At 34.2% G+C, this 26086-nt stretch overlaps 2 protein-coding genes across 5 annotated transcripts; both read right to left on the reverse strand.

Moving 5' to 3' along the window:
* Window positions 1-714: 714 nt before the first annotated feature.
* Window positions 715-5316, reverse strand: LOC147399014 (V-type proton ATPase subunit d2). The gene is made up of 10 exons (XM_086448394.1): window positions 4870-5316; window positions 3892-4012; window positions 3619-3726; window positions 3424-3526; window positions 3241-3321; window positions 3058-3143; window positions 2841-2900; window positions 2693-2741; window positions 1573-1707; window positions 715-1027 (listed from the first exon to the last, which is right to left on the reverse strand). Exons 1-10 carry the CDS (start codon window positions 5048-5050, stop codon window positions 896-898), a joined length of 1056 nt encoding a protein of 351 aa, XP_086304520.1. The 5' UTR covers window positions 5051-5316; the 3' UTR covers window positions 715-895.
* Window positions 5317-6611: 1295 nt separating this feature from the next.
* On the reverse strand, window positions 6612-17710 carry ALDH12A1 (aldehyde dehydrogenase 12A1). Of its 4 annotated transcripts, XM_086448397.1 has the most exons (17): window positions 17288-17330; window positions 16084-16163; window positions 15586-15684; window positions 15376-15443; window positions 14956-15011; window positions 14744-14801; window positions 14497-14610; window positions 13963-14046; window positions 12895-12999; window positions 12275-12388; window positions 10367-10498; window positions 9780-9869; window positions 9569-9658; window positions 9184-9393; window positions 8673-8783; window positions 7076-7155; window positions 6612-6965 (listed from the first exon to the last, which is right to left on the reverse strand). In XM_086448397.1, exons 5-17 carry the CDS (start codon window positions 15000-15002, stop codon window positions 6827-6829), a joined length of 1374 nt encoding a protein of 457 aa, XP_086304523.1. In that variant the 5' UTR covers window positions 15003-15011; window positions 15376-15443; window positions 15586-15684; window positions 16084-16163; window positions 17288-17330; the 3' UTR covers window positions 6612-6826. The 4 variants fall into 4 exon arrangements, with proteins under 4 accessions (XP_086304523.1, XP_086304522.1, XP_086304525.1 ...); XM_086448396.1 differs by lacking the exon at window positions 14956-15011 and having other exon boundaries at window positions 7076-7151; window positions 8669-8783; window positions 15586-15689; window positions 17288-17710; XM_086448399.1 differs by lacking the exon at window positions 16084-16163 and having other exon boundaries at window positions 15586-15689; window positions 17288-17708.
* Between the last annotated feature and the right edge of the window lie 8376 nt (window positions 17711-26086).

Genomic DNA, 26086 nt, shown 5'->3' on the forward strand with positions numbered 1-26086 from the left:
AATAGGGGTTTGGGTAAGGATTGAAGATGTCTTGTAAGTGTTCTTTATAGAAATTATGTAATTGCATCGCACGTGTTTCTTAATAGAGTCGTGATGGAGTGACATTAAAATTGACATTGTTCCACACACACATTGCTAATGTGGAGGTGCACGCATAACCATAGATGATTTTCACTCGTATCTTTATGAAAACATCTACCATTCCATGTAAACATATCCACGTCAGCAATTTGTTAAACCATGTCAATTTTAATCACTTCGGCATTTTCCTTCTTAATAAATTTTTATTTTTCTTTTAAATAATTTTGATAGATCCATGTTGTTTTTGGGTATCCTTGAGATACTCTCAATTTATATTTTTCTTTTAAATAATTTTGATAGATCCATGTTGTTTTTGGGTATCCTTGAGATACTCTCAATTTATAAACCCTTTCTGAGTTTGGTTTTTATATGACCAAGGCTGCTCTTGCTAAGCAATTGTAGTAACTAGTTTCAGGCTTTCAACAGGTTATTCGTTGAACGTGATCCATTAAGCACGACTATCGGGCAAAAAACAAATGGTATCTAAATCTACGAATTTCGATCTTTGAGACAATCAATCTGTGGATGTTTAGGGGAAACATATTTTCTCTACCAAGAGATATTTGTGCTCCAAACACCATTTTATTTATTTTTTTCAAAATCGGCTATCAGGAAATCAGGCATAGTGCACAAGATGCCAGAAAATCATGAATTACATTTGCACTTCTCACACAAACAAGATTCAACTGAAATTCAATGTTGGAAAAATTTTGGAGTAAATTACATATTTTTATTCCCATGGTTGCAGCAATCAACAAAAAAAATAAGAGAGAATAAATTACACAGGAATGTATAAACTTCATAGTAAACACAACTAAAAAATGAAAACAACGCTGTCATGAACTCTGGACTTCTGATTCTGGGCCACACACTCGGAGATCCACATAAGGTTCCTGATCTCTTGCTCCCTCAACCTCATGTATGCAAAGAATACCCCGTAATGGAACTGCCGCACATTAGAAGCAAAACAACTCTTTGTCACAAGTCAAATTGAGTATAGAGAATTAGAAAATATTAAGCACACCATAAGACCCATTCAGGTACACCAATCAAGATTAGGACAAATCTGCTAACTCAACCCAAGGACTCATATAACATGTTGTTTAAATAAATTACAAAATAAAAAGATCTCCTTGTTTTCTTTTGCAAATTAACATTCGTTGCAACCTTTGAACTTGAACACTTCAGAAAAGAGTAAACCGTTTTGTCTCGGGTCAGAAAATCCAAGGACTGGCTTGCTTATGCATATTAGTATTTTTACCACTTCAAATCTTCTTTCTACCCCTAAACACGGTGAATTTTCTATTTATCATCTGAGCCTTACGCCAATGGATATTCAGAAATTAACTTCTATTTGGAAAAAAGTTCATCCGTGCGATTTTTGAGTGGTTCATTCTTTTTTCCTATATTTTTAAAAAATTGTTCAAGCATTATTACCAGCACCATTTCCAATACAACTAGGCATTGACAGTTCAGTGTCTAACTATGTACCTGTTGTTCAAATGATAAGCAAAGCCTTTTCACCTCCTCCTCATAGAACGCTTTGTCCAACATCTGGCTCTCTCCATAGGACATTTTAGCAAAAATAGATTGGTATGGGGGGTATTTCTCCATTGCACCACGAACCTACACGACAAACAAAATAATATACATGAGGCACAAACAAGCATTACACTATTGCAACAAAAAAAAATTCAATAAAAAATGGAAAGGCCTATATATCTCATCAGGGTTGAACTTCATGTGTTAGCTGTTTGATTGTGTACTAACCATAGTTGGTCCTGGCGAAAAAAAAATTAGTGCTTGGAATAATAGGCAGGAGTTTCTTTTCAGTGAAATCATAAAAGACATTTTCTCAAAATTAATTGCCTGCATTTCTTATGGTCTTTATACTAAAGGTCAACTACTTAAACCATTTCTTATGAGAGAAGAGTCATCAGGATTTGCTCACTTCCACCATTTCTTTTGGTCAGTTTCCTTCCACATTCATTTGGGGATCGAAGGCTCTCTCCAAAGTTCGTTTTTTAAACTTGGCTAGCCGTGCATGATAAATTACCTACTCTCAATCACTTAATCCGCTTCCTTTGCCATTTGAATGGAGAGTCAATGGACCACGTCTTGATTCATTGCAAAATCTCTTCTCTCATTTTTTTATAAGACCTCTTCTGTCATTTGGTCCAATCTCTTTGGCCTCTTTAAGATTTGTTGGGTGGCCCCACGAACGACGTTGTCCCTTTTCAACAGTTGGGATCCGTCTCTACTTGTGGAGAGAGAAAATCCTTTGGAGGCTTCTTCATTTTGCTACTACTTGGGGGTTATGGCTGGAAAGGAACAAGAGGGTCTTCAAAGGCGTTAAAACATCTCTCCACGAGCTTATGCTAAATATCTTTGGGTTACTGTTCTTTTGGAACAAATTGCGGCCAGAGTTTAAGGGTATTTTCTTTGAGGAATTTGGTTATTTTGTTTTAGATGGGACACGATGTGTGATAGTTGGTCATCTCAACCGCCTTTTGTATCTTTTGTTCCCTTTTCTATTTCAATAAATTTATACTTTCCAAAAAAAAAAATTCTAAAAGAACTGAATGGCCTTTGAATTTCATAAAGAACTTACTTGATCTATGTCTTCACAGATAGCAAGTTCCTCATGACCATATGGATACCTGAAAAGCACAAACCGATGTCACTAAACAAAGAAGGATCCCATAAACAAGCAATTTCCAGAGGTAAACAAACAAGAATAATCTGGAGGAAAAGCTTACAGTAAGCCAAAATTAGAGTACAACTTCCTGCGGTCATCTCGAGTCAGTTCAGTGCCAATACTGCAGCACGAAACAATTTTTTACTGGTCAGCTTTGGTCATTGAACCATCGGTGGCATGAATAGAGCTCTCAAAGTTGGAGAACCATAAAATTTTACCGAGAAATACCAGCAAAGTGGTATTAGATACTAACTATAGGATTTCAAATGTAATTCTACCTGTTTATCGTAATATTGACAGCCCTTCTGTCAGCTTCAAAGGCTAGGAGGTCAGACATAATCTCAGCAGTTGCTCCACCTAGTTTCTATTGGAAAAAAATTGCATTAGATGCAGTATACTATAGGAGAGAATTCATAGAGATAAAAAGAGAGACCATTATGAAAAAATCAATTGACCTCTACCTTACAAAACCTATAGAAGTCCTCAAGGTATGCCTTGTAAAGTGTGTTCCTCATGATTTCAATATTCATGTCATCCAAATCCTATAGAAAGTGCAAAGTCAGAGATAATGAAGAAATTGCAGAAATAAAAGTAACAACAATCTGTAATGCTAGCACATATTTTAGAGTAGACCAAGTCAGTACCTCAGATGTAATGCATTCTGAGAAATATGGAGCCAATGGTGTGTCGACAAGCACCAATCTGTAAAGCTCGCGCATATTTTGAGCAACTGCGAGAGTAGCAATGCTGAAAAAAGAAACAAAAAGTAGAACCTAGACACACCTAGGAAATATCAAAATATCAAAAGATAGATAAAATACAAAGAGCATAGATATTACCTATCAAACATGCCCAACGGGTGGCATTTCTCTAATAATTCATTGACATCTCTCTCATGCAAGGTACCAGTAACAATAAGGACAACATTATCAATCATGTGACCATACCTGGAATAATTAAAAGAAATCTTAATTTTACTCCAATTCCACAAAGGTTACCAAATCAATGTCAATCATGTAATCTCTCCTAATAAATAACCTTAAAGCTTGATCCTTAAAATAAGATAGGAGGTCCATGTGATCTGCATGACAAGAAGATAAAGTGATACATACGTGATATACTCTAGAAAGGTCGATAAGGGCTCTGTGGCTTGGCATAGCATGTGCTTATACTCATCAACCAGTTTAAGCGTGCACTTCTCCACAATTGTAGTTGTATGCAAAGGGGAAGGCTCTGCAAACGAAACCCAGAAAACAATTACGACACACGCTAAATATTGGAGGAAAAAACGGAAGTTGCCATTTCACTTCGTGAATCATGGTTTAAAGCATTTTTTTTTTCTTTTTTGATAAAGCATTGAACCCTCTCATTCAATCGTGTAGCCAGTATGATGGGTATGTAATGTATGTGTTAAAATAATTTAATCAAATAAAACGATTTTTTATCTCTAAGCCATTGATTCACATATTTTATCAATTTTTGAAAGTGCCAAGGATTTTAAGTTCCAACAAAAGATTCCATCTACCCTCATCACCTACACACAAACACACACACACACACAAGGTTTAAAATATCGTATCAATTCAAGGTTTTGGTTAATGAAAAAACCGATACAGTATCGGCCGTAAATTCGATACATTCCCAAAACATTCAATGTTTCAGGGTCAATGTTTCAAATGGGTCTTTTCCAGTACCGATAAGTATTGATCATGCACACACTCACACACTACAGAAAATTTTCCTTCAGATATTGGTAATCTCATAAAGATGCCAATAACAACACGATCTTAAGACACAAAAGATCGATTTGAACAATAAAACAACAAATTAGTGTAAAAATGTGATTTTTCGGCCGATTTCCCGGTTCAAGATCTTTTAATGAAGGATCTGAGCCAATTAGTTACAACAATTTAGTCCAAGAACTTCAACGCTTCGCATATACCAACCAGACCGTAAGAAAATATTCTACATTAGTTTCCGGATCTATTCACGATCGTTAAACAGAAATTGAAGTAGTGAAGCACAATCATTCTCATAAAAATAAGAGAAAAAACACCAATTCAAACAGCAATCCAACAAATTCAACTAACCGTTTTGAAGATATGGACCGTATTCAGTCGCCGAAAGATGCATCTTGATGTCATCTAGGGTTTCGCATTGGCACAGATTGTTGTAATCAGCAGCTGTGAGAAGGCCAGATCTGTGACCTCGTACGATCGCTTCAAGATAACCTCCATGAATGTTGAAAGTTAGGGCTTCGAAACCGTACATTTTCAAGCTGAATTGGAGATCGCACAGTAAATCTGAACGAAAATCGAAGAATTTGAAATAGCACGAGAGGCCAATAGAAAGAGATTCGAGGGTATCTGAAAACGAGGGATCGGACGAACCGAAGCCCTCTTTGGGGGAAAAAATCCCTAAATCTCCAGATGAAGAGAATGCAGAGTTGAAGACGAAGGGAGGTCAAACTGGATTTCCAAAATCAAAATCACAATATCACCTAGCACTCTTGCAGAAACAGCATGATACTTAGAACACACCAATCTCTACTAAATGCCCCTAATTGTTGGCCAGTTAATAAGGAGAGCTGCTATTAACATCCCAACTTTTACTTGTTACACTTCAATTTCTTAAATTATTTATCACACCCTAATTTAAAGATTAAAACACACCATTCAAATATTACAAAACATTATGACTCAAATAACTTCAACAGTTGTTAACAAGTAGGATTAAGCTCCTAAATCTAACTAGGGTCTTATTAACGTTCAATAAATACACTTGGGAAATTGTATTTTATACCAAAAATACCCTTTAAAAATTATTTTACCAAAATGCCCTTTAATGCTTATTAAGTGTATTTATTGCACTTTGCAATCGTTAATAAAAATCCATCTAACAAATAGAAATCTAAAAAAAACAAAGCGAGCTATAGATTCTATTGGCAACTCAACTTTTACTTATTCTCAATCATTGAGTTTTTTTATTTTTTTAGTCGGGGTGCCAATAGCAGCTCTCTAAATAAAGTTCAATGTATATAGGAATTTATGGTCAGGATGATAATCCCCAAGATGCATGTTGTTGGGATATGTATAAATTCGTTATTGTTAGATACCATGTTTATATGATTAGGATCATGTGTTGTCTCATGAGTCATTCTTCACGAGTCATCGGAACCCAAGTATCGTGTAGATTGTAGAGCATTGACCTAGGTGTTCATTTTTGGCCATGTGCACTTGCATTCTGATCCAAATGACACTTCAAGTCTCTCAGATTTCATAAAATTTTATACTCTACATCCGTGCACCTAACCATGTTCTAGGGTGCCTAATCCTTACTAAAAATTTCCAACTATTGTAATACATTCCAATGATTTATAATGATCATCGGAGCTTTGCCACGGAGCATACTTTCTATTATAAAATTATGGTCTCTCATAGCATTTGGACAAATCCACCGAAACTTAAATAGCTTCCAAAATATTTCAACATTTTAGATTAATGACCAAAAAAGATTAATTTTTTTTAATATAATCATCAAAACATTCAAAAAAGCTAATTTCTAAAACATTGTCACGAAGCGACAAATTTTGCACTGTAATCCTTATAGAAGTGATTTGAATTGTTGAAGCACTTCCACTGGACACAACGTGTTCAATTCCGGAATATAATTATATATTGATAGATAAACATAATGAACAGTAGAGCTTCTTATGGATCCATTTTTACAGAAAATTGAATTATGGATCAAACATTATAAGGGATAGTATATGAGAGAATGGTTTTCACTTGGGAGAGGAGTGTCTCTAGTCATCTTTTGTTGTTCACAGGAATGAGCGATAAAAATACACAAATACCTTTCATGGCAATTAAACAGCTATTAGGTTTGCAAATTGAATTTCTAATGTATCAGCTCTCCTACCTTTATTTCTAGGATTAACAATTGAAATGCCACCAACCAACCAACCCAAACTTATTACATGATCCATCTACTCAATCGTATAGTAAAATTGATGTGAGCGTCATTTCTTTTATAATGTTTGGGCACTCATGTCGACGGTGGGATTTCCCAGTGCTGAGGTACTGGACCTACGTCATAGATTATTTCCCTATGGCATGACCAGACGAGCTTTATTGCTTCCGGGGTCCCAATTCCCGCACCCCTGGGGTCTCCAGCTGGTCCAAACCTGTGATTCACCATTGTTTTTCAGTGTCCCTAAGCACTTTTGAACCCCTCCATGAAATTTTAAAAAAAAATCACTATTGCTATTGCTATTGCTGTTGCTATTTTACTTACCAATGATTCTGAGGAGCACCTGTTGTTCGTGCTCGTATTCCAGCGTAAGTAGTCCCATTCACAGATCTCCCAATAACTTCCTGCAAAGGAGTTTTCATTGTCATGATCATAATATAAGAGTCCAAACTTCATCAATATGTCTTCTAATATGGATTAGAAGGCTAATTTCCACCTAAGGTTTTCCAATTCAGACAGATCAAGGAGTATATACTCTCTTTTTGATTTATTTAGACACACAACACACACGCATGCATACGTGCCCGCACACACACACACATTAACAAAGTACTGCATTTACTCTGCAATTCATACAGAAGTCACAGAAGCAGAATTGTGATGCTGGGATCTTTGGTTGAAATGGGTTATTATTTAGTAGGTAAAGGTCTGATGGCAAAAGAATCATATATATATATATATAGGGTCACGTTCCTAAGACTCATATTGAGACTCACATTGCGACACACCGTTTTGTCTTATATGGGCAAAAATGTTTGGAATGAGCTGATTTTTTGTGAGGATGATCTCTGTGATGAGGGGATCATCTTGGCAAAAAATCATCCCATTCCAAAACTTGTAACCCCATCAAAATTGATTTACAAAAATTGGACGGTCTATAATTTTTCAACAAAAATTGGACGGTCTAGAAGTTTCATAATGAGCTGATTTTTGGCAAGGATGATCTCCTCACCATAGAGATCATCCTCACAAAAAATCAGCCCATTCCAAATATTTTTGCCCATATAAGACAAAACGGTGTGTCGCAATGTGAGTCCCAATATGAGTCTTAGGAACGCTGTTCATATATATATATATAGGGAAATGTTCAGCACCCTAAGTTTTACCACACACTTTAACAAACGTTTTTTGTCCTACATGGGTTAGAAGTTTTGGAATGGGCTGATTTTTGGTGAGGATGATCTCTATGATTAGAAGATCATCCTCCCCAAAAATCAGCCCATTCCGAAATGTTTAGCCCCATGTTTACAAGTTGAAAAATCATGGACCGTCCATTTTTTGTAAATCATTTTTGATGGGGTTAGAAGTTTTGGAATGAGCTGATTTTTGGTGAGGATGATCTCCTCACCATAGAGATCATCCTCACCAAAAATCAGCCCATTCCAAAACTTCTAACCCATGTAAGACAAAACACGTTTGTTAAAGTGTGTGGTAAAGCTTAGGGTGCTGAACGGGACCCATATATATATATATATATGTATGGGTCAGGTTCAAGAGTCAATAATGTAACCAAAGTGTTTTCTCCTATATGGGTTAAAAGTTTCGGAATGGGCTGATTTTTTGTGAGGACGAACTCCATGGTGAAGAGATCATCCTTACAAAAAATCATCCCATTCTGAAACTTCTAACCCAGTTTACAAGTTGAAGAATAGTGGACAGTCAATTTTTACCGTTAATTAGTAAACCAATTTTGATGGGGTCAAAAGTTTCAGAATGGGCTGATTGTTTGTGAGGATGATCTCCTCACTGTAGAGATCATCCTCACAAAAAATCAGCCCATTCCGAAACTTTTAGCCATATAGGACAAAACTTTGGCTGCCGAACACTACCCTATGTATATGCATTAATTAGTGAAACTTGCCTGCAGAAACAAGGGATCATTTGAAACCACTGCAGCTGTCAAATGTGCCTGCATTCTCTCAAGTGCATCCAATACCTTTGGGAGCTGATCTTGCTTATAATCAGTAACAACCTGGAATCAGACACAGCTAACATTTTCAGTGACATAGAACTTTGGTTCCATATACAAAAAAAGTATAAAAATTCTAAGAGCAACTACTGAACTTCAAACATATTTAGAACTGAAAAAACATACTTTTATGGCACGGAAATGGATTGTTTGATAAAACCAAGAAACGAGTGATATTAATGGGATTTAAATCTATCCATTTTCCGAAGATGCTCAAGATTTTGAATCATAAATTTTAATCAGAGAAAGGAAAATTAGTTCCTTTCACTATTTCTTCAAATTATGTTGATCAAGAGTTGATGTAGGATTTTAAACTTAGAGCAAATCCATTTTTGCACTCTTCATATAATTGGGATTACGATAAGTCTGGATAAAATTGAGAGCTGTAAGTCCATTTACTTACCTGGAATGGTCCAAAAATTTCTATTGTAACAAGCTCAAAATTGTTGTCCTTAAGAATTTCGTCAAGCGGAACATAAATAGCAGTTGGTTTTATAGCACCATATATGCTTGGAATGGAATGATTTTCTAAAGCTCTGCCCCCGAAGAGTAGCTTTGATCCAGGTATCTCAAGCAATTTATCCATGTGTTCTAGCATAGCCTCAGTTGTAACCTGCAATAATAATAATAATAATAATAATAATAATAACAAACTATATTTTCAACCAAATTAGCGAAGGTTGGATGTTTACAACCAAGCAATCAGGTACCATAAATTCTGTTCAGAGGCATCGTTGAAGTATATAGTAGGAAAAAAAATGCCAGATCACACAAAGTAATTCACTTACAGTGAGTACAGGACCAACGGTTAAATCTTCAAGGTTCCGTCTCTCAGCAAGAGATCTCATTTTAGAAACAAGTGGACTTGAATTCCAGTTCTTCACCGGCATATAAAGAGTAACAAAAAGAAAGAAACAAAATAAGATGTGTTCAGGTGAACTTAGCTGTTCAAAAACTTACACGAGACACCTAAATACAGAAGAATAGCAAACATCTAACCTCATGCATGAACATAATTGATTGCGCAGAACACTTTTGGCCACTGCATGCATATGCATCTTGATCGCAAACCCACGCAACATAATCAACCTTACATATAGAAACCACATGATAAGTGAACAGAAAACTGCAAAACGACAACCCGAGAATCAAAAATTGATAAACTGCACACAGTATATATATATATGGGTAGCGTTATTTGGCCAACAGTTTGGCAAACACATTTTTCAAAACATGGGTTAGAGGTCTTGGAATGGGCTGATTTTTGGTGAGGATGATCTCTACGGTGAGGAGATCATCATCACCAAAAATCAGCCCATTCCAAAACTTCTAACCCCGTCAAAAATGGTTTACAAAAAATGAACGGTTCACGATTTTTCAACTTATAAACTGGGGCTAGAAGTTTTGGAATGAGCTGATTTTTGGTGAGGATGATCTCCTCACCGTAGAGATCATCCTCACCAAAAATCAGCCCATTCCAAGACCTCTAACCCATGTTTAGAAAAAGTGTTTGCCAAAATGTTTGCCAAACTGTTGGCCATTGAACGGGACCCTATATATATATATATAGATTCTGTGAGAGAAACCTCTTGAACATCAGGACCCAGAATTTTCCAGTCAAATCCTGCGTCTTCCAATTTAATTCGTCCCTTCAGATCAACAGCCAACTTTTCAGCTACTCGGGAGCTTCCAGTAAAAAGTGTCATTTGTGGTTTTGCCTGTTAAACCAATCCAAAAGAAGAAAAAAAAAACTTTGATTAAATGGAAACCATCATCATCATCACCTAATCCCAGAAATCTGGGGAATAATTAAATAGAATCCATTTTCCAGATATGAACAAAATTGCGGTAAACAAAAGTTAAAAAACACAACAGAATCTATATCACCAATGGATGTCTTAAACGCAACTAGATTATTTTGGTTTCCTCATTATTATTTTTTCTTTTAGCAATAGAGAATGGCCTGAGGATTACTTGAACCATTGAAACTCAATTCCTCTCCATTTTCGGTCTCCTCTCTTTTGTCTTTTCCTCTGAAGCAATTTCTCCATTCACAAAAAGGGAAAAAAAAATTTGTTGCCCCTCTCCATTTCTACTGAACATTCTCATCCCCTGCTGATCTGTTGAAAAGAAGATTTCCTGAAGTTCTTGGGGACAGTACTTGGAGATTGCTCTCTCTCCATTTCGAAATCCTATTCGTCATCAGAAGCAGAGGATCTACGATTAAGACATCTTAATCGTCTTCAGAAGCAGAGGATCTACGATTGATGGAGAAGATTCTATCACTTAAATTCATTTTCATGCATCGAAGTACCTCTGATTCCCTCATTTCAAGCAAGGTAGCTTGAAACTGCGTAGAGTCTTGGACCCCATTACTTCCTGAGGTTTCTCTCCTGCTGAAATTTCCAAAATCTCCATTGATCTGAATCAGAAGACAGAGCTTTGGATGAGAGAAAACTGGGATCAAAGCTTTTCTAATTCTTCTTCTCTTCTTCCCTTCTACTTTTCAAAAAAAAAAAAATTCTTCTTCCCTTCTCACTTTTGCTAGATCAGGTTTCAAATGGTATTTCAAAGAAGAATTTGAAGTTGAGAGGATTTTTCTTTTCAGCAATACTGAGTGAAGGATCACTTTGTTTGCCACCATGAAGTATAAGAGAGACATGGAGAAAAGTCGCCAGCCACAATCAGTGGTGGTGGCAGTTGCCCAATTTGGTGTCGGCTGTGGTGGTGATGAAGAGGGGAGCCCTATAAAATTTCCACAAGCGTACAAAATGGGCAAGAATTTGGATAAATACGCCTTTTCTTAAGAGTGTGAGAGCACTAACTCTCCGTTGATTAAAAATGAATGCTCCAACTCTCTGTGAAATTGAATTATGAAAGCCTTAAGTAACAAAAAATAAAAGTAATGTTGCGAAGTGATGGAAATTATAGATTCGGGGGGTCAACAATTCGTGTGAACCAATCATAGCCTGTTCTTGCAACCGCAGATTTGCAACTGTTTCAGTTCTCCGTCCCTCTACTCCTACTACCACTAGTGGTTTGTTTCTTGGTTGAGTGAAGACCTATTGAGTTAAATAAGACAAAGAAAGAAAGAATAGAACTAGATTTTTGCTTGATTCACAAGGTCATTTCTATAAACATGGTAACTAACAGTGCATCAAAGGCATGAGAGAAAAAAAATAGTTGAGGCACGCAAATAATGGTCTTCCAGTAGTATGATACAAGGCTTTGATATAAAGAATACATGTTGAAACAAATCATGCTTGTATTCACTAAAGGAGAAGGTTATATATAAGAATTACATAAATAAAATGACCTAAAATTAACTAGAGAGATACTGATACACTATTGAATAAAAAGAAAAAAGAAAATGCAAACCGTTGTGAAATCTCATAAATGAACACCAGTAGTCTAAATGATGTACAATAGTTCCATGACATTCATTCATCCATTGATGGATAACTGAACAAACATGACTTGTGTGGAAAACGAACCTTCATCAATAGCTTGTTCATTGTCTTCCCATCAGAGTTGATGAAGTCAACGTCCTCCATATGCAGCCCACAGCTGTGAAGGAGTCGAAGCATTTGCTCCATCACAATGCTTACCTATAAAACACTTGGTCAACAGTACTATAACGAAACAAATCATCATCATCTACACCTCATCCCAAATAAGTTGTCAGTAAAATGAATCATATTTCAGCACTCAACAGAGTATTTCATGGCAAGGAGAGCTCAACTTACTCTGTGATTTTAGAGATTCTGGGATTTCTGTTCCTTTGGTCAAAGTTGAGTAGAGACTTTGAGGGAGTGTGCTTCCATGATTTTGTTAGTAATTGGGAAGCTATTTGTGATTAGGTCCTCCCTTCTTGGGGAGTTTTTTTTCCTTTCTTTGTTTTTTCTTACTGTTTTTTAATCTTGTATTGGGGGGCTATCTCAGCCTCATCTTCTCGTTCCGTTTTTTAATACAAGCTTATATTTATCAAAAAAAAAAAAAAAAAAATGATGAAATTTAAGTGTTGGTGATAGGAATCAAAATGGACATGGTATTTTTATGTAATAGAACATTGACTTTTAAATAATGAAACTCATAGAAACTTCCAATGGTATACCTTGCTATCAACTTTAAGAAGAGGTTTATTGCCCATATAAAGTGCACCCATCAATTGAAGAAGAGGAATCTCGAGAGGAAAATTGAAAGGAGTAACAATTGCCACCTGCACGTTTCAAATTGTCAAGGAAAAAATATCATGAAAAGGTGATATTACAGTTACTAAGAACAGTAAATTTTAAGAAACATACAAGTATACTTATAAAATAGAGTGTTTTCATATTTGTGTTTCACAATGTTGATTAACATTTCATCATCTCAAGACATATTTCTGAACAAATATTTAGTTCTCAAACATCAAAATGGGTAAAGGAGTTATTCTTGCATTTCTTTCACTAGTTCTTAAAAAAAACTTGTGGAAAAATTATAGAAAACCCTTTTCTTTATAGGTTAAGTGTCGAGGCGAGGTTTCGATCCCAGGTCTGTAGTATTATCCTTCACAGATTTTACCACCTCACCAAGGTGGCACCTTCCCTTAGCATAACCTAATTATACAATATGTGATTTTCTCTTCCTACAAAATTGAGACTTGTCATTGTTAAAGAACAAGAGGATCGATCTTCTACAATTAATAGTGCTTTTGGGTCTCTTTCTTTATTGGCTGTCCTTGCTTGAGTGCATGTACATATTCCACAAAGGCGCACTTTCCTTGTCAGTCAGACCTACCCTTTGAAAACACATCTTTCTCACTCAGCCAAATGATATAGGAAGTGGCCTAAAGAAAAAGAATGCAGGGAAATATCCCAAAGGATATATGTGAAAAAAAAAAAATTCCCCTAGTGAAAATAGAATACATGAAGTACTAAAAAAATAAAATAAGAGTATAATGCACTCCATTGTCCATAGTATGTATTTCCATGTGTCTATCTAAGCATCATTAATGAATGGAAAACATGCAAAGTACTATTAAGCGGTGAAATACAAAAATACATGTCTTCACTAACCTTAGGAATTCAAACATCAATTTTTTTCCAGGATTTGTTAGAGAAATAAAAACTTCTCATAAAGGCCTAACAATAGAGCTGTTAATAAGATAAAATTAAGTAGGTTTAAAGAAGTTGGGCTTTACTGGACCATATGGCCAACGGAAACCATGACTTTGTTGCCCGAGATGATTCCCAGGTATCGCAAAAGACCTTGCCAAGAAACGAACCTGACAAATCGGTAGAAAAAAGAACAAGTTCATTAAAGTCATAATAGAGTTTACTACTGAATGATGTTCACTGGATAAAATAAAATTGGCCATCACTTTGTTCATGTGTAACATGGGCTTGATATAAATCAACGTGGGAGAAGACAAAGTGAAAAAATAGAACTATTCTACACGTGAATGATACATAACGCTGTTAAGCAAAGCTGATAAAGAGGGATTGACCACATCTAGTTAATGTGATAATATGTAAACACCACCACCACACATAAATACATGAATTGACATAAAGAACCTTGAATGGGGAAAAGTCTAAAAAAAAATTTCCGTGAAACACATCTTCATCTTATATTTCTGTTATATGTTCTCCAACACCTACGGATGCAATCACAGCTTATTTAGCTGTAAAATATTGATATATTAATATTTCACTCTACTATTCTCTTCATTTACCTGGTCACCACCGAAATTCTCCAGGAATTTTTGGGTAACATAAACCTCACCAAGGGCCTGCTGATAACTCTTTGGAGAAACCCTTTGAATTAGCCTTGTGAAGAAATTAGACACCTGAAAATCATGGAAAATCTAATCACTGCAAACTGCGGATGTGGATGCCTGTGATATTGCAGAATCTTATTATAAAAGATTCCGATTATGGAAAAGGAGACATTCCACCTTTACTGTAATTGGTAGATGTTACCTCAGGCTGAGAAAGCATGTGAGCAGCTCTTGAAGATAAGTCCCCAAACAAAAGATATCTAAGAAACACGTTATTTATGAGTGATTACAATATTACAGCCTTAAGTCAAATACTTGGAATGTCAGAATCAAGTTAAACAAAAGATATCAAGCAAATTTTCTATTAAAAGATCAGTAAAACTATAAATTGAAAAAAAAAAAAAAAAACAATACCGTAAAATTTCAACTCTTATCCAACACCACTGCCCTCTAGATTTCATGGAAAAACTCTGATCAAAAAAAAAAAAAAAATTCAATTTTTTTGGGGGGTACTTGATTCAATGTTCTGAAAATGGACAGCAACCTAAAATCCACGGAACTCCCAAATTTCACATTAAAATTCAACGGCAACAATAACATTTTTCTGAAATTTGTTTTTCAAACTTCATAGAATTTTGTCCTCTACAACCTTGTGGCTTCGGATAATGTTTTTGGATGCCACAAGGTGAGCTCAACGATACTTAGTAAGATTTCAAATCTAACTAAATTAGTAAGGCTAGTCGGACTCAACCAAAAAGTCACATCTTCAAGAAATTTCTGAAGTACCTAAAAAGAAAAAGAACTTCAATAATAATAAGAATGAGAAAATTAAACCTCTCTGGAGCTTGAAATGGATTGTGAAGACCATATTTTGGGCACTTGGACAAGCTCTCCACGAATGGCTACACAAACAGGCGTGTCAACCAGTTGGAAAGATTTTCTTAAGGCATATACCATAAGAGATATGCCAGATCTATATGAATTTAAATTTCATAGATGTAAGAAAGAATGAAATTAAACAAGATATGATTCTGACATGAATACCTGTACCCCTGTTTCGTCCACTTCAGCAACTTTAATGAATGGCTCTCCATTTAGTGGATCAACAAGTGTATTCCAATTAGACGATACCTTCCAACTACCCTGCACTGAACAAAATTGAAATCCATTTTCATGCCATTTGAAATTTTAGGGGTAACATTAGAGGAACAATGATCAAGGACTAAAAAATCTTCTAGGGAACTCTTGAATTCCAGTAATAATCTATGCTGAAGGGAATTTGATAACTCTGTCTTGCCGATTGGACAAAATAAATCAAAAGTGAATTAGCATAATTTTATAATTAAATGAACTAAATTAAAGGAAATAGAAAATGTGATAAATGAATTAATAGGACAACAAAATTTTCAGAAATTCAATATGGTTAGTTTGGACATAGAATTATATTTTTCATATTCTATTTATGGTTAAGGATGACCAATTTTTATATTATAAAGTCAACTCCCTCAACTTTTTGCCAATATTCTTAGGTTGTAGACCTACCCAAGTTGTGTACTTCAGCAGGTTTAGAGCCCGATATTTCTTCAACTTCTACGGTAGCGAAAGGCAATGTCTGTAAAGATCTAATGTGTATCAAAGAAGAAATATTCCAAAAAAGAAGATGTCAGAATAAGAACATACAAAACGAAAAACAGTACATAGCAAAACTAGTGCTTCTACTATCCCAATTAGCCTTAAACGATATAATGATGAAAATTAGGAGGATTGTATAGACGTTCCATAGCTCGGTTCAAATCAAATTGATATTGTAACAGTCCTAAGGTATGGATTAGTTTGGTTCCATGGCTGCAAAAGTGCAATTTTATAAAAATTTTGGATTCTGATTTGACATATTGGACAATGCAAAACATCGATTAACTTGCCTCTATTTGAGTATGAATATATAACAAGTTTGACATTCGACGGTCCAAACATCGAACAAATACCAAATGAATGAAGGATCATCCATCAAAACCACCTTGATCAAACTATAAGCTATATATATTCAGCTATTGTTACTGCACAAACTGGTTGCAGAATTAATGAAAGAAGAGTGCTAAACAAATAAAATATATGCTAGTGATCCCATCTACAGAGACAGAGAACAGAATCAAAAGCTCAACCATGATAAGAACTAAAGAGGGTGGCCAGAGCACAGTAACACCATCAATAGAACACAAATGTAGTTCAAGATATGACCGATAACACAATCAATTTTTTTTTTTTAAATAAAAAATAAGAGTCACTTTCAGCGATTTTAAAACCTCAATCAATTATCATATATAAACACACACATCAAAAAATAAATAAATAAATAAAATTAAAGTGTTAATTTAATATCTAGAAATAACAGAAACCCAATATAAGAACAACTTAGATTAACAAACTCATCAATACAAAGCTGATCAAATCTTAGCACACACTCCAAAAAATTAAAAAGCAAAGAGAAGAAGCCCAAATCATTTTTTTTTTGGATAAATATAACTTGTATTAAATAAAAGAAGATAAGGAGGCTGAGGTAGCCCCCAAACAACAAGGAAGGAGAAACAACAAAGCGAAGAAAAAAGAAAGCAAAATGGGAAACACATCCCAACTGTTGATTATTTCGACAAATAACACAAACCCAGAAACACATCCACTTATACTCACAAACCCATTAATGGGAAACCAGTAAAATTGTAGAAGAACTAAGAACAGTGGTGTGCACCTGAAGTGCTTGATAGAAGAACTGAGCCAACTCAAAGGATCTCTGGCTCTTAATATTTCTCTGGAGTAACGAACTCTGTACATCTTGCAGTGTTTTGTATGAGTGGAACTGTTGGATCAACAAACCTCAAAACCTTGAAAGAGATGGATAGTAAAGAATAAAAGTCCCTTTCAATGCTGAAGGTGATCTTGTTGGGATGGCCACCATGTCAGATTTCCAATAACAACTTATTGAATAATCGTACGAGTTTTCTGGATCGCAGCACCAAAACTCTTCTCAGGAGTTTCTGTGTTTATGTACACGTGGAAGGTAAGCAAACATACCACTTGGTCAATATGGAGTTCTGGACGAGTTGGATTGATCCCGCAATCCCTTATATGTGAGGGAGAAATCACTTAATACAGTGACGATTACTGGACCGTAGCTCTTAAATATTTTGCAATCTTAGTTAGTGTAACATGCCTTTAAGATAAGATAATGAAGAATCTTTTTTTTTTCTTTTTTATGATAATTCCCATTTGCTGTATGTTTTAGGTTTTTAAATTTTTTTTCTAGAAGGCCGATCATAATTCATTGGACTTTGTCCAACTAATGAGACAAACATTATCTATCAAAATTAATTTTTGAGTGTCACACTTCATTCAACACCATGTCACGTGACATCATTTAAGTATTCACATTACTGTGAAGGTGCATGTAAAGACTCGAAATTAGGACTTAAACTCCTTACCATCTCACCAAACTCTCGGTGGATGAGGTTTTTAATTCGATAACACAATTAAACTATCAATTTCAAGTTTTTAACTCTTTTACTAATTATAAAGATTATTAACTAAGATTGGCAATGGTCGAATATACCTACTTACCTTACTCATTTAACCCAAGTTTTCTGGGTATGGGTACAATTTTTTATCTGATTAAAATTTTGCGTTAATTTATCCGCAATTATTTTATCCAAAAATTTTTATGATCCGATATGAGTGTTGTCCAATTTAATACGATAAATTCACAAATAAGATACCCAAAATTAATGTTATTCCATTATCTTCACAATTAGGTATATATACCCAACTCATATATTCGCAAATGTGGATATTTAAAAAAAAAAAAAAAATTGGATAAATAGTCGGAAATAGATATCCTTAGCAAAAGTGGGTAAAAAAATGGATACGGATAACTGGATATCAAGTTGGATAAGGATTCGGATATATGCTTCATTCAACCCACACCTGATCCATTGCCAGCCCTAATTCTAACCTGATATAAATACTCATTTTTGTAACACATCTGTAAATGCGTATGCCACCCATAGTGGGCATAGAGCAATTCAAAAAATATTCCAAGACCAAGCACTAAAATAAGTTTTTTTTTTTTTTCTTAAATCAAAGTTAATACCAAATTACAAAAACATCTTTTTCTCTTTTTACCTTTCAAAACAAAATTACTAAAACATCTGAAACACTACACAGTGAACACCAAAAAATCAACTCAAGGACTAGAATCACAGAAAAATCAAACTTTGGATCAACAATTCCTCAAAATCAATGTGCCATTCTTCCCAATTCCATCTCAAATGCAAACCGAGCTTTATCTTATTTCGGGCCTGGGATGGTTAGAGTGGCCCAAACCAAGATCCATTCAACTCAAATTAAACCCACTGTTTTTAACATGCTATTCAATGTTATATGCATCATATAAAATAGTTTGAATTTGAAAACCTATTAAACCCTAGTCCACAGCTATAGAAACAGAACCCCAACAGCTCTGAAACATAGAGAGACCCAACTTAAAGAGATGCCACTTTTCTTTCCCTACTACTTTTTGTCGGGCTTTTGTAGCCCAATGATTCAGTCCAAGCCCAATATAGATTTAAGTACAAGTCAAACTTTTTGGTCCATGTTCAACCTAAGGAACGTATATCAACTACCCATCTGACTCTGGTTAAGCCCGACTAAGTCGCAAATCCTTTCCTTTCTTCGATGAATAATGCTGAAGTGACCTCAAGATTGTACCTCATATCACACTTTCCTGACATGGAAGTGTGTTGGAACCATAGATGCTTTTCATCATTCGATATCTCTCAAAGCAAAAAATTCCGCGTGGCCAACTGATTGGAGTTGGACGCACTTTTATTAGAAGCGTTTTTGTGCAATCGGGATTTTTTTTTTTTTTTTTTGGGAGGGGGGGGAGGGTTTACCATTATGGGTCATTTTTGTATTTGTTGTGCCATCGTTCTCAAAATAACTTGTATATTAAACAAATGGTTTTCAAACTCTAATGTACCTTTTAAAATAATTGTCATTATTTACATGATTTAGATTTAAGTTTCAAATCAAACCTAATTCACATTATTTTCTTGTTTGTTTAATACTATATATAATACACCATGATTATGAGTGTTATTATGTTAATGCTTATAATAGCTTATAATAATAATGTTCAAATAGACATGTTGATATACCAATTTTATCTTATGTTGATGGTAATTCCTCGTACATGTAGGGATGTGTGTATACTTGTTATGTGCAATGAAACCTTTGAATTGGAGTCATGTAATAAGGTTGCATGTCAATGAATATTGAAAAGATCCACAATCTATCTTAATTGATGCTATTAGGGTTTTTTTATTTTTATTTATTTTATGGGTAAGCTAGACTTGAATCTACAACCTCAGAGTTGCTTTGCGATGTGTCAAACCAACCAAGCTATGGGTCTACTAGGGTTATGAGTTAACATGTTAACATCTGCACCTTAGATCCTTAAATTACTGAATAGACACTCAAAGAACACACAACAAACATAAAGAGAGGGAGAGGACAATCGAGAAATTTTTACTTTTTTTTTTTTTTAATCATCAACATCTTTTAATAAGGGTTGAGCTGGTTACTACACACTTATAGTATAACAAAAAAATTCTCTATCTCGATGACTTTAACCATCTTTCAGAGGAGTGCATTGGTTGTATTCTATAGGGGCGGGTTACAAATGAACACCCCTACAAACCAACACCTCAAATTATTATCATCATCGTCATCAAAACCTCATCTCAAAAAGATTTAGTCTGACTTGATCTCTCAATTCATGAATTGCATCTAAAGTCATATTTTTCTTTTAGAGTCATGTTCAAAATGGTGTCCCATTCCTATAACTACATTAGGTGTCTACTTAGCACGTTTTTGTCGGAGTTCAAACACATCAGGCTGCATGCACAGCTTGGTTAAGAGTCCTAGGCATTTCAAACTCCAACAAAAACGTGACATGCAAACACCTACAATTATTATAGGAATGGGACCATAGTGGATCACGAATCTTTTATTAATTCAAGTATATTTTTCAATTAACTGGATAGCTCAATCTTTTAATAGCAATTCAAATCTTTCTTGAAGAGGTAAATGATGTAGAAATTTGAAACTTTAAATACCTAATTAAATGCTTGATCAGAAGCATTGACCAAACTCAGTGGAATACAACTTGGTTTAATTAAAACAAAATCTAATAAAAGTCTCAAGGTTGTGATACTTTTAAAAATAATAAGAAAACTCCTGTAAGTAGAATGCATTTAAATATTACCATACACTTGATTGAGCTGTCGTTCATTTATTATTATTTATTATTTATTTCATTTATATATATAAGCATGACAAGTCAAGTTCTCAACTATATAACCATTGAATAAGTATTTTTTTTTTCTTTAACTTTGTTAAGGATTATAATAAGCTACATAAGGCATTCATGTATAGACATGTAAGACTAGAAAATTGTTAAAAATATCACCAGTTAGAATGAAGTACAGATCATTGACCTAATTCGGATCTTAAAATAACATCGAAGGGCTTTGTTTCTTGTGAAAAATGACTCTTGGAGAAATACGCAATCCAACAATTTGGATAAAACACGTATCATAATATATATTAACAAGGGGGGGGGCGGGGGCACAAATCTATTGTTGATGTATATCCGTATTAATTAACAGTTTTAAATTACAATAATATTTTTGGATAAATCTATCGATGGATTCGAAATAATAATGTTCTTACTTATTTAGGTTGCAACTAAAATACTTCTACATTGATTCCAATATAAAATAAATTATCAAAAATACCAAAACATGTAATATAAGGCTTATATTCCATTGGCTCACGGAAAATGATTCAAGAAAAAATACACAATCCTAACCATATAAATTCAAAATCCAATAGTAAGTCAAGAAAAGTATCAATGGAATATGAATATGTGTATTAGGAGGACACAAACAAATCCTGATTGTTGGATTTCGTGTTGACATAATTACAACTTATGTTTATTCTCGAGTAAATTATATAATTACATATATGTTCAAAGAAGCTGTTTACAAATAATTAAGTACCTCTCACCAAATTTAAAAAAGTCTAACAACTAGCACATAATATACAAATGCACTTATAATTGCATTAATTGTATTGGGATTCATGGAAGCAAAAGTCCACAGCAGACCCAAACAGGCCCTTAATCATTGCACGAATACTTAAGGGTCAAAGTTCAATTTTACTATCCACAACAAGTGGATCTTAACCAATGGGTTTGACGGCAATGGTTGAAAATTGAAATTTGAAACTCGACTTCAAGTTGTAGATTATTTGAACAAAAGTACTCAGAAGTCGCCTATTGACCCTATCATCCATAATTACTTTTTCTTCTTTTTTTTTTTCTTTTTTTTTCTTTTTTTTTTTTCCTTGTCTTTCTAATAGACTTCAACTAGCACCACCCTTTCCAACAATCTTCATTTTTATAAAATATGTGTAAAATATGGGGAAATTCCAGTTGTTAATATAAAATATGTATCTCCTGTGTTCGTCATGACATACTGCCACGTGGAACACTCTTTGACCCCAGTGTACTATAAACATTTAGTACTCTTTTTTGACAAATCTAGTAATTAATAAAATCAGTTTGATACATGGTTTTACAACTCATTTTGATGTCTCATCTCGTCAATGAACGAGACCGAGTTATTGGGGACTAGTTTTTCGATACATTTGAGTCGTCTTGTTCAACAATAAGAAAAATGAACCATTATTTTATATCTTGTATGATATGTTTGACTTGTCTATCAGTCTCGTTAGTGATCAAAACCTAGATACACCGGATAAGTCATCTCGATGTCAGACAAGATTTAAAACCATGGTTTGATAAGCTCGAAGGATTTGAGCATTTACATAAGGGCATGATAAAGGTCATATTGGAACCAAACCTCATCCAATAAAAATCAGATTGAATTTTTATCAGATTTCAATATTAGATCAGGTCAAATCCATTTGATATACGAAATATAAATAAATTTCATATATTTAAATAGGTAATTAACATACTTTCTCCCATTTTATGAGATTGAGGGCAACTGATCCATCCCCTTGCAATATGATCGATCCAATACCAGTCTATATATTATCAAATTGGATCCTTATCGAGACTCAAATTCTTAATCCATATCTGACTTATCATATGGGATCAGATTTTGGGTCTGATTCGGTCCATTGACTGGCCTAATATCCACCTGATTCTTCAAAAATATTCATGTTAATAGTTAGACAGAATTTAAAATATATATATAATAGGCACCTAAGTCGTAAGACAAGCCTAGAGACAATTTTCTGTAACGTTTTAATGGACAAAAATGCCATTTGAAATGGTGTTTTAAAAATCTGACTGGACCAACGGTCCAACTGGAATTTTAAAAATAATCAGTTCAGTTCTCTTTGAACCATTATTTTATAAAGAAACTTCGACTTTTACAAAATCAATGATTCAACCATACGAACCATCAGTTCTCATGAATCAGTTTTTGAAATCTAAAATGTTATTATCATAAAAATCATTTTTATTATGATTTTTTCAAGAAAGGAAGTCCAAAACTTTGTAGATTTGAAATAGGAAGTATTCATGAAAGGGTTGGGACCAATTGACTCATGAAAAAACATATGATCCCAACCCTTTAAACAGAAAATCCAATGGTTGAGATTTATGAGTATCCTGATAACACAAATCTCTAGAGATACTTATCTTGAGGATAAATCTCAACCATTGAATTTTGCATTTAAAGAGTTGGGATCATGTGTTTTTTTCATGAGTCATTCTAAGGAGTCAAGGGATCCTGACACTGAAATGATAATCTTTGATCTTTTTGTGTTTTCCATCAATTCGTGAAAAAGTCCACAATTAATTTTTTTTCTATTTCTAATTTTTATGTATTAAAAATTAGTTAATAAATATAAATCGATCCAACCATACTGAACCTCGGTCAAGTACGAATCAAACCAATTGAACAAACTTTCGATTTGATTATGGGTCCGATTTTCAAAACATTGATTTGAAACTTGTGGTCCATGGTTGGACTACCAAGGAATGCCTAGTCTTTGAGAGCCATAAGGCATGGTCATGGATTACTATTAATTTGAATCTTCTTCTTCTACGTTATATTGATTAAGATTTCTTATTCTAGATTCATCGAGTTTTATACATAACTTGGCGAGAAAAAAATTGATTTTTCGTCGCAGGTCACTTTAGAGACACGTCCATCCCACCACACTCATATCCAACGACAATCAGATTGGAAAAATCAAAATCTCAGAATTAAATTCCAAGAAGGACCATGACATCCAAGAAAGAATTACCAGTTAATATCCAACAACAATCAGATTGGAAAAATCAAAATCTCAGAATTAAATTCCAAGAAGGACCATGACATCCAAGAAAGAATTACCAGTTAACTTATTAGAAAACAAAATACATTACTTGTCAAATAAGTTTGGATTTTGTACAAATTTAAAAATATAGAATTATTGAAACATAGACATGCATAGTAAGACATCCGACCTCTAGAGTAATAGATCGATTCTCTCTCTCTACAAAATTAGTACCATAAAGTATCCTAAAAATCAAAGATTCTCCATGGATATTGAAGAAGGAAACTTACGATAGATCTTGAACAGAATAGAAAAAAAAATCCTACTTATAGATTTTCACCCACAAAGTTTAGAAGCCATAAGTGAGGGGAGAGTGAAGTGACAAAAAAAAAGTGTAACTGAATGGAATCTTTTTCACGCAAAATGAAGTTAATGGTCTCAAAAAAGTCGAAATAACTCACTTGAGCTTATTATATTAAAAGTTGTGTCTTATAGAAGATCAAATGGAAATATGGTTCATTAATAGTAAACCATCTTCTTAAATGGTAGAACTTTCAAATAAAGATGAAAAATCCTCTTCTCAATATCAAACTCAACCCAACCATTAGATTAAGCATGGTCAGATGATGACAAAATTCTAGTTTATCTACATCCTCTTAAAGAAGATGAACTTAGGATTTTGAGTTCAATCCAACAACAAAGATAATTCTTTTTTTTTTTTAGGGAAAGTGTAATGAATGACATTTTTTGTAAAATCATAACTAAAAGGATATTTTCAATATTCAAAAATATGTTAGTCATCAAAAGAAACGTTGTTAATGGACAAAATGAGTTAATGAAAGTCTAGAAAGATAGACCTCACCTTACATTTTGTAGGGGATAACCCTAATTTTGCCTATTTCGCAAGAGAGTCTTACTAAAATACCATTTATTATATGAATAATGATTTTCTAACTAGAAAATCTTCACTCGGTGAATACTCGGCTAACGTGGCACAGACACACAAGAAAACGAATCATTGGTTCTGTGTCTATGCCACGTCAGCCGAGTGAACACTTTCTAGTTAGAATATCAACACTCTTATTATATAGATTGGAATCCCAACCTAATAATTATAACAACTATTACATTGAAGCACTTAAGAAAGTGGATTTCGTTAACATGTGCACTAAGGGCACACCTTAAAATGCATTAAATACACATCAAAAATTAAATTTGATATTAAAAATAACCTCAATTTTATTATTATTATAAAATAAAATAATAATAAAAATACCAACAACTGATTCGAATCCTTATTTTCAAGGTGTATTTAATGCAACTTAACGTGTGCCCTTCTACACATGTTAACCAAATCATAAGATATGTCCAATGTCCCAAGTTGTATGTCATATCGACATCGAACTTTTGTTGGAAATGTCCAATATCGTCGGACGCAGGAACTTTCCAACCCATTAGATTACAGTTAAAACGGCCGTTATTGACGGTGTCAGAGGATCCATTAAAAGTTAAAAACCACACGGTGGACAAAGAAAACTGCGGCTGCCTACGTTCCACAAAAGAGGCTATCGAAGGGTATAATAATCATTTAATTAAGCTAAGGTCGTTACGTCAACGTTTGAAAATCCAACTGGAAGAAATAGACGGTAATTTCTTCAAGTTGGCCAATCCAATATGTGACCTCTTTACAGCCTTTGGATCCAAATCCAACAGTCCAAATACTTCTACTAGATTTTGAAAGTGGAATCAATATGAAACATGTGGGACCCATGAAAATCTGTTTTCGCATCTGACGAGTTGAACCATGTTCGTACGACAACTCTATATGACTCTTAAGATGTTGTTTTATAATAATTTTTGTTCTTTATCTTATGTTTTTCGATTCCATACTTTGACTCTTTCAATTTATTAAATTTGAATTTCAGTTATATTTTGAAATGTTTATTTAAGAGTCGTGTTAGAGTGACCTCGAGATTAGACCTCATAATGTGAAAGTTGGGTAGGAATCATAGATGCTTTTTTTACTCGTATCTAAAGGAAAAGTATTTATGATTTTCATACACTTTCACCTCAAAGTGTGTGATATGAGGTTCGATCTTGAGGTCACTTCATCATTATTCTTTATTTAATAATCTTA

This window comes from Akebia trifoliata, chromosome 7 (genome assembly GCF_017979445.1).
Source record: "Akebia trifoliata isolate Shusen 1 chromosome 7, ASM1797944v1, whole genome shotgun sequence".
In the NCBI taxonomy this organism is placed as follows: Eukaryota; Viridiplantae; Streptophyta; class Magnoliopsida; order Ranunculales; family Lardizabalaceae; genus Akebia; species Akebia trifoliata.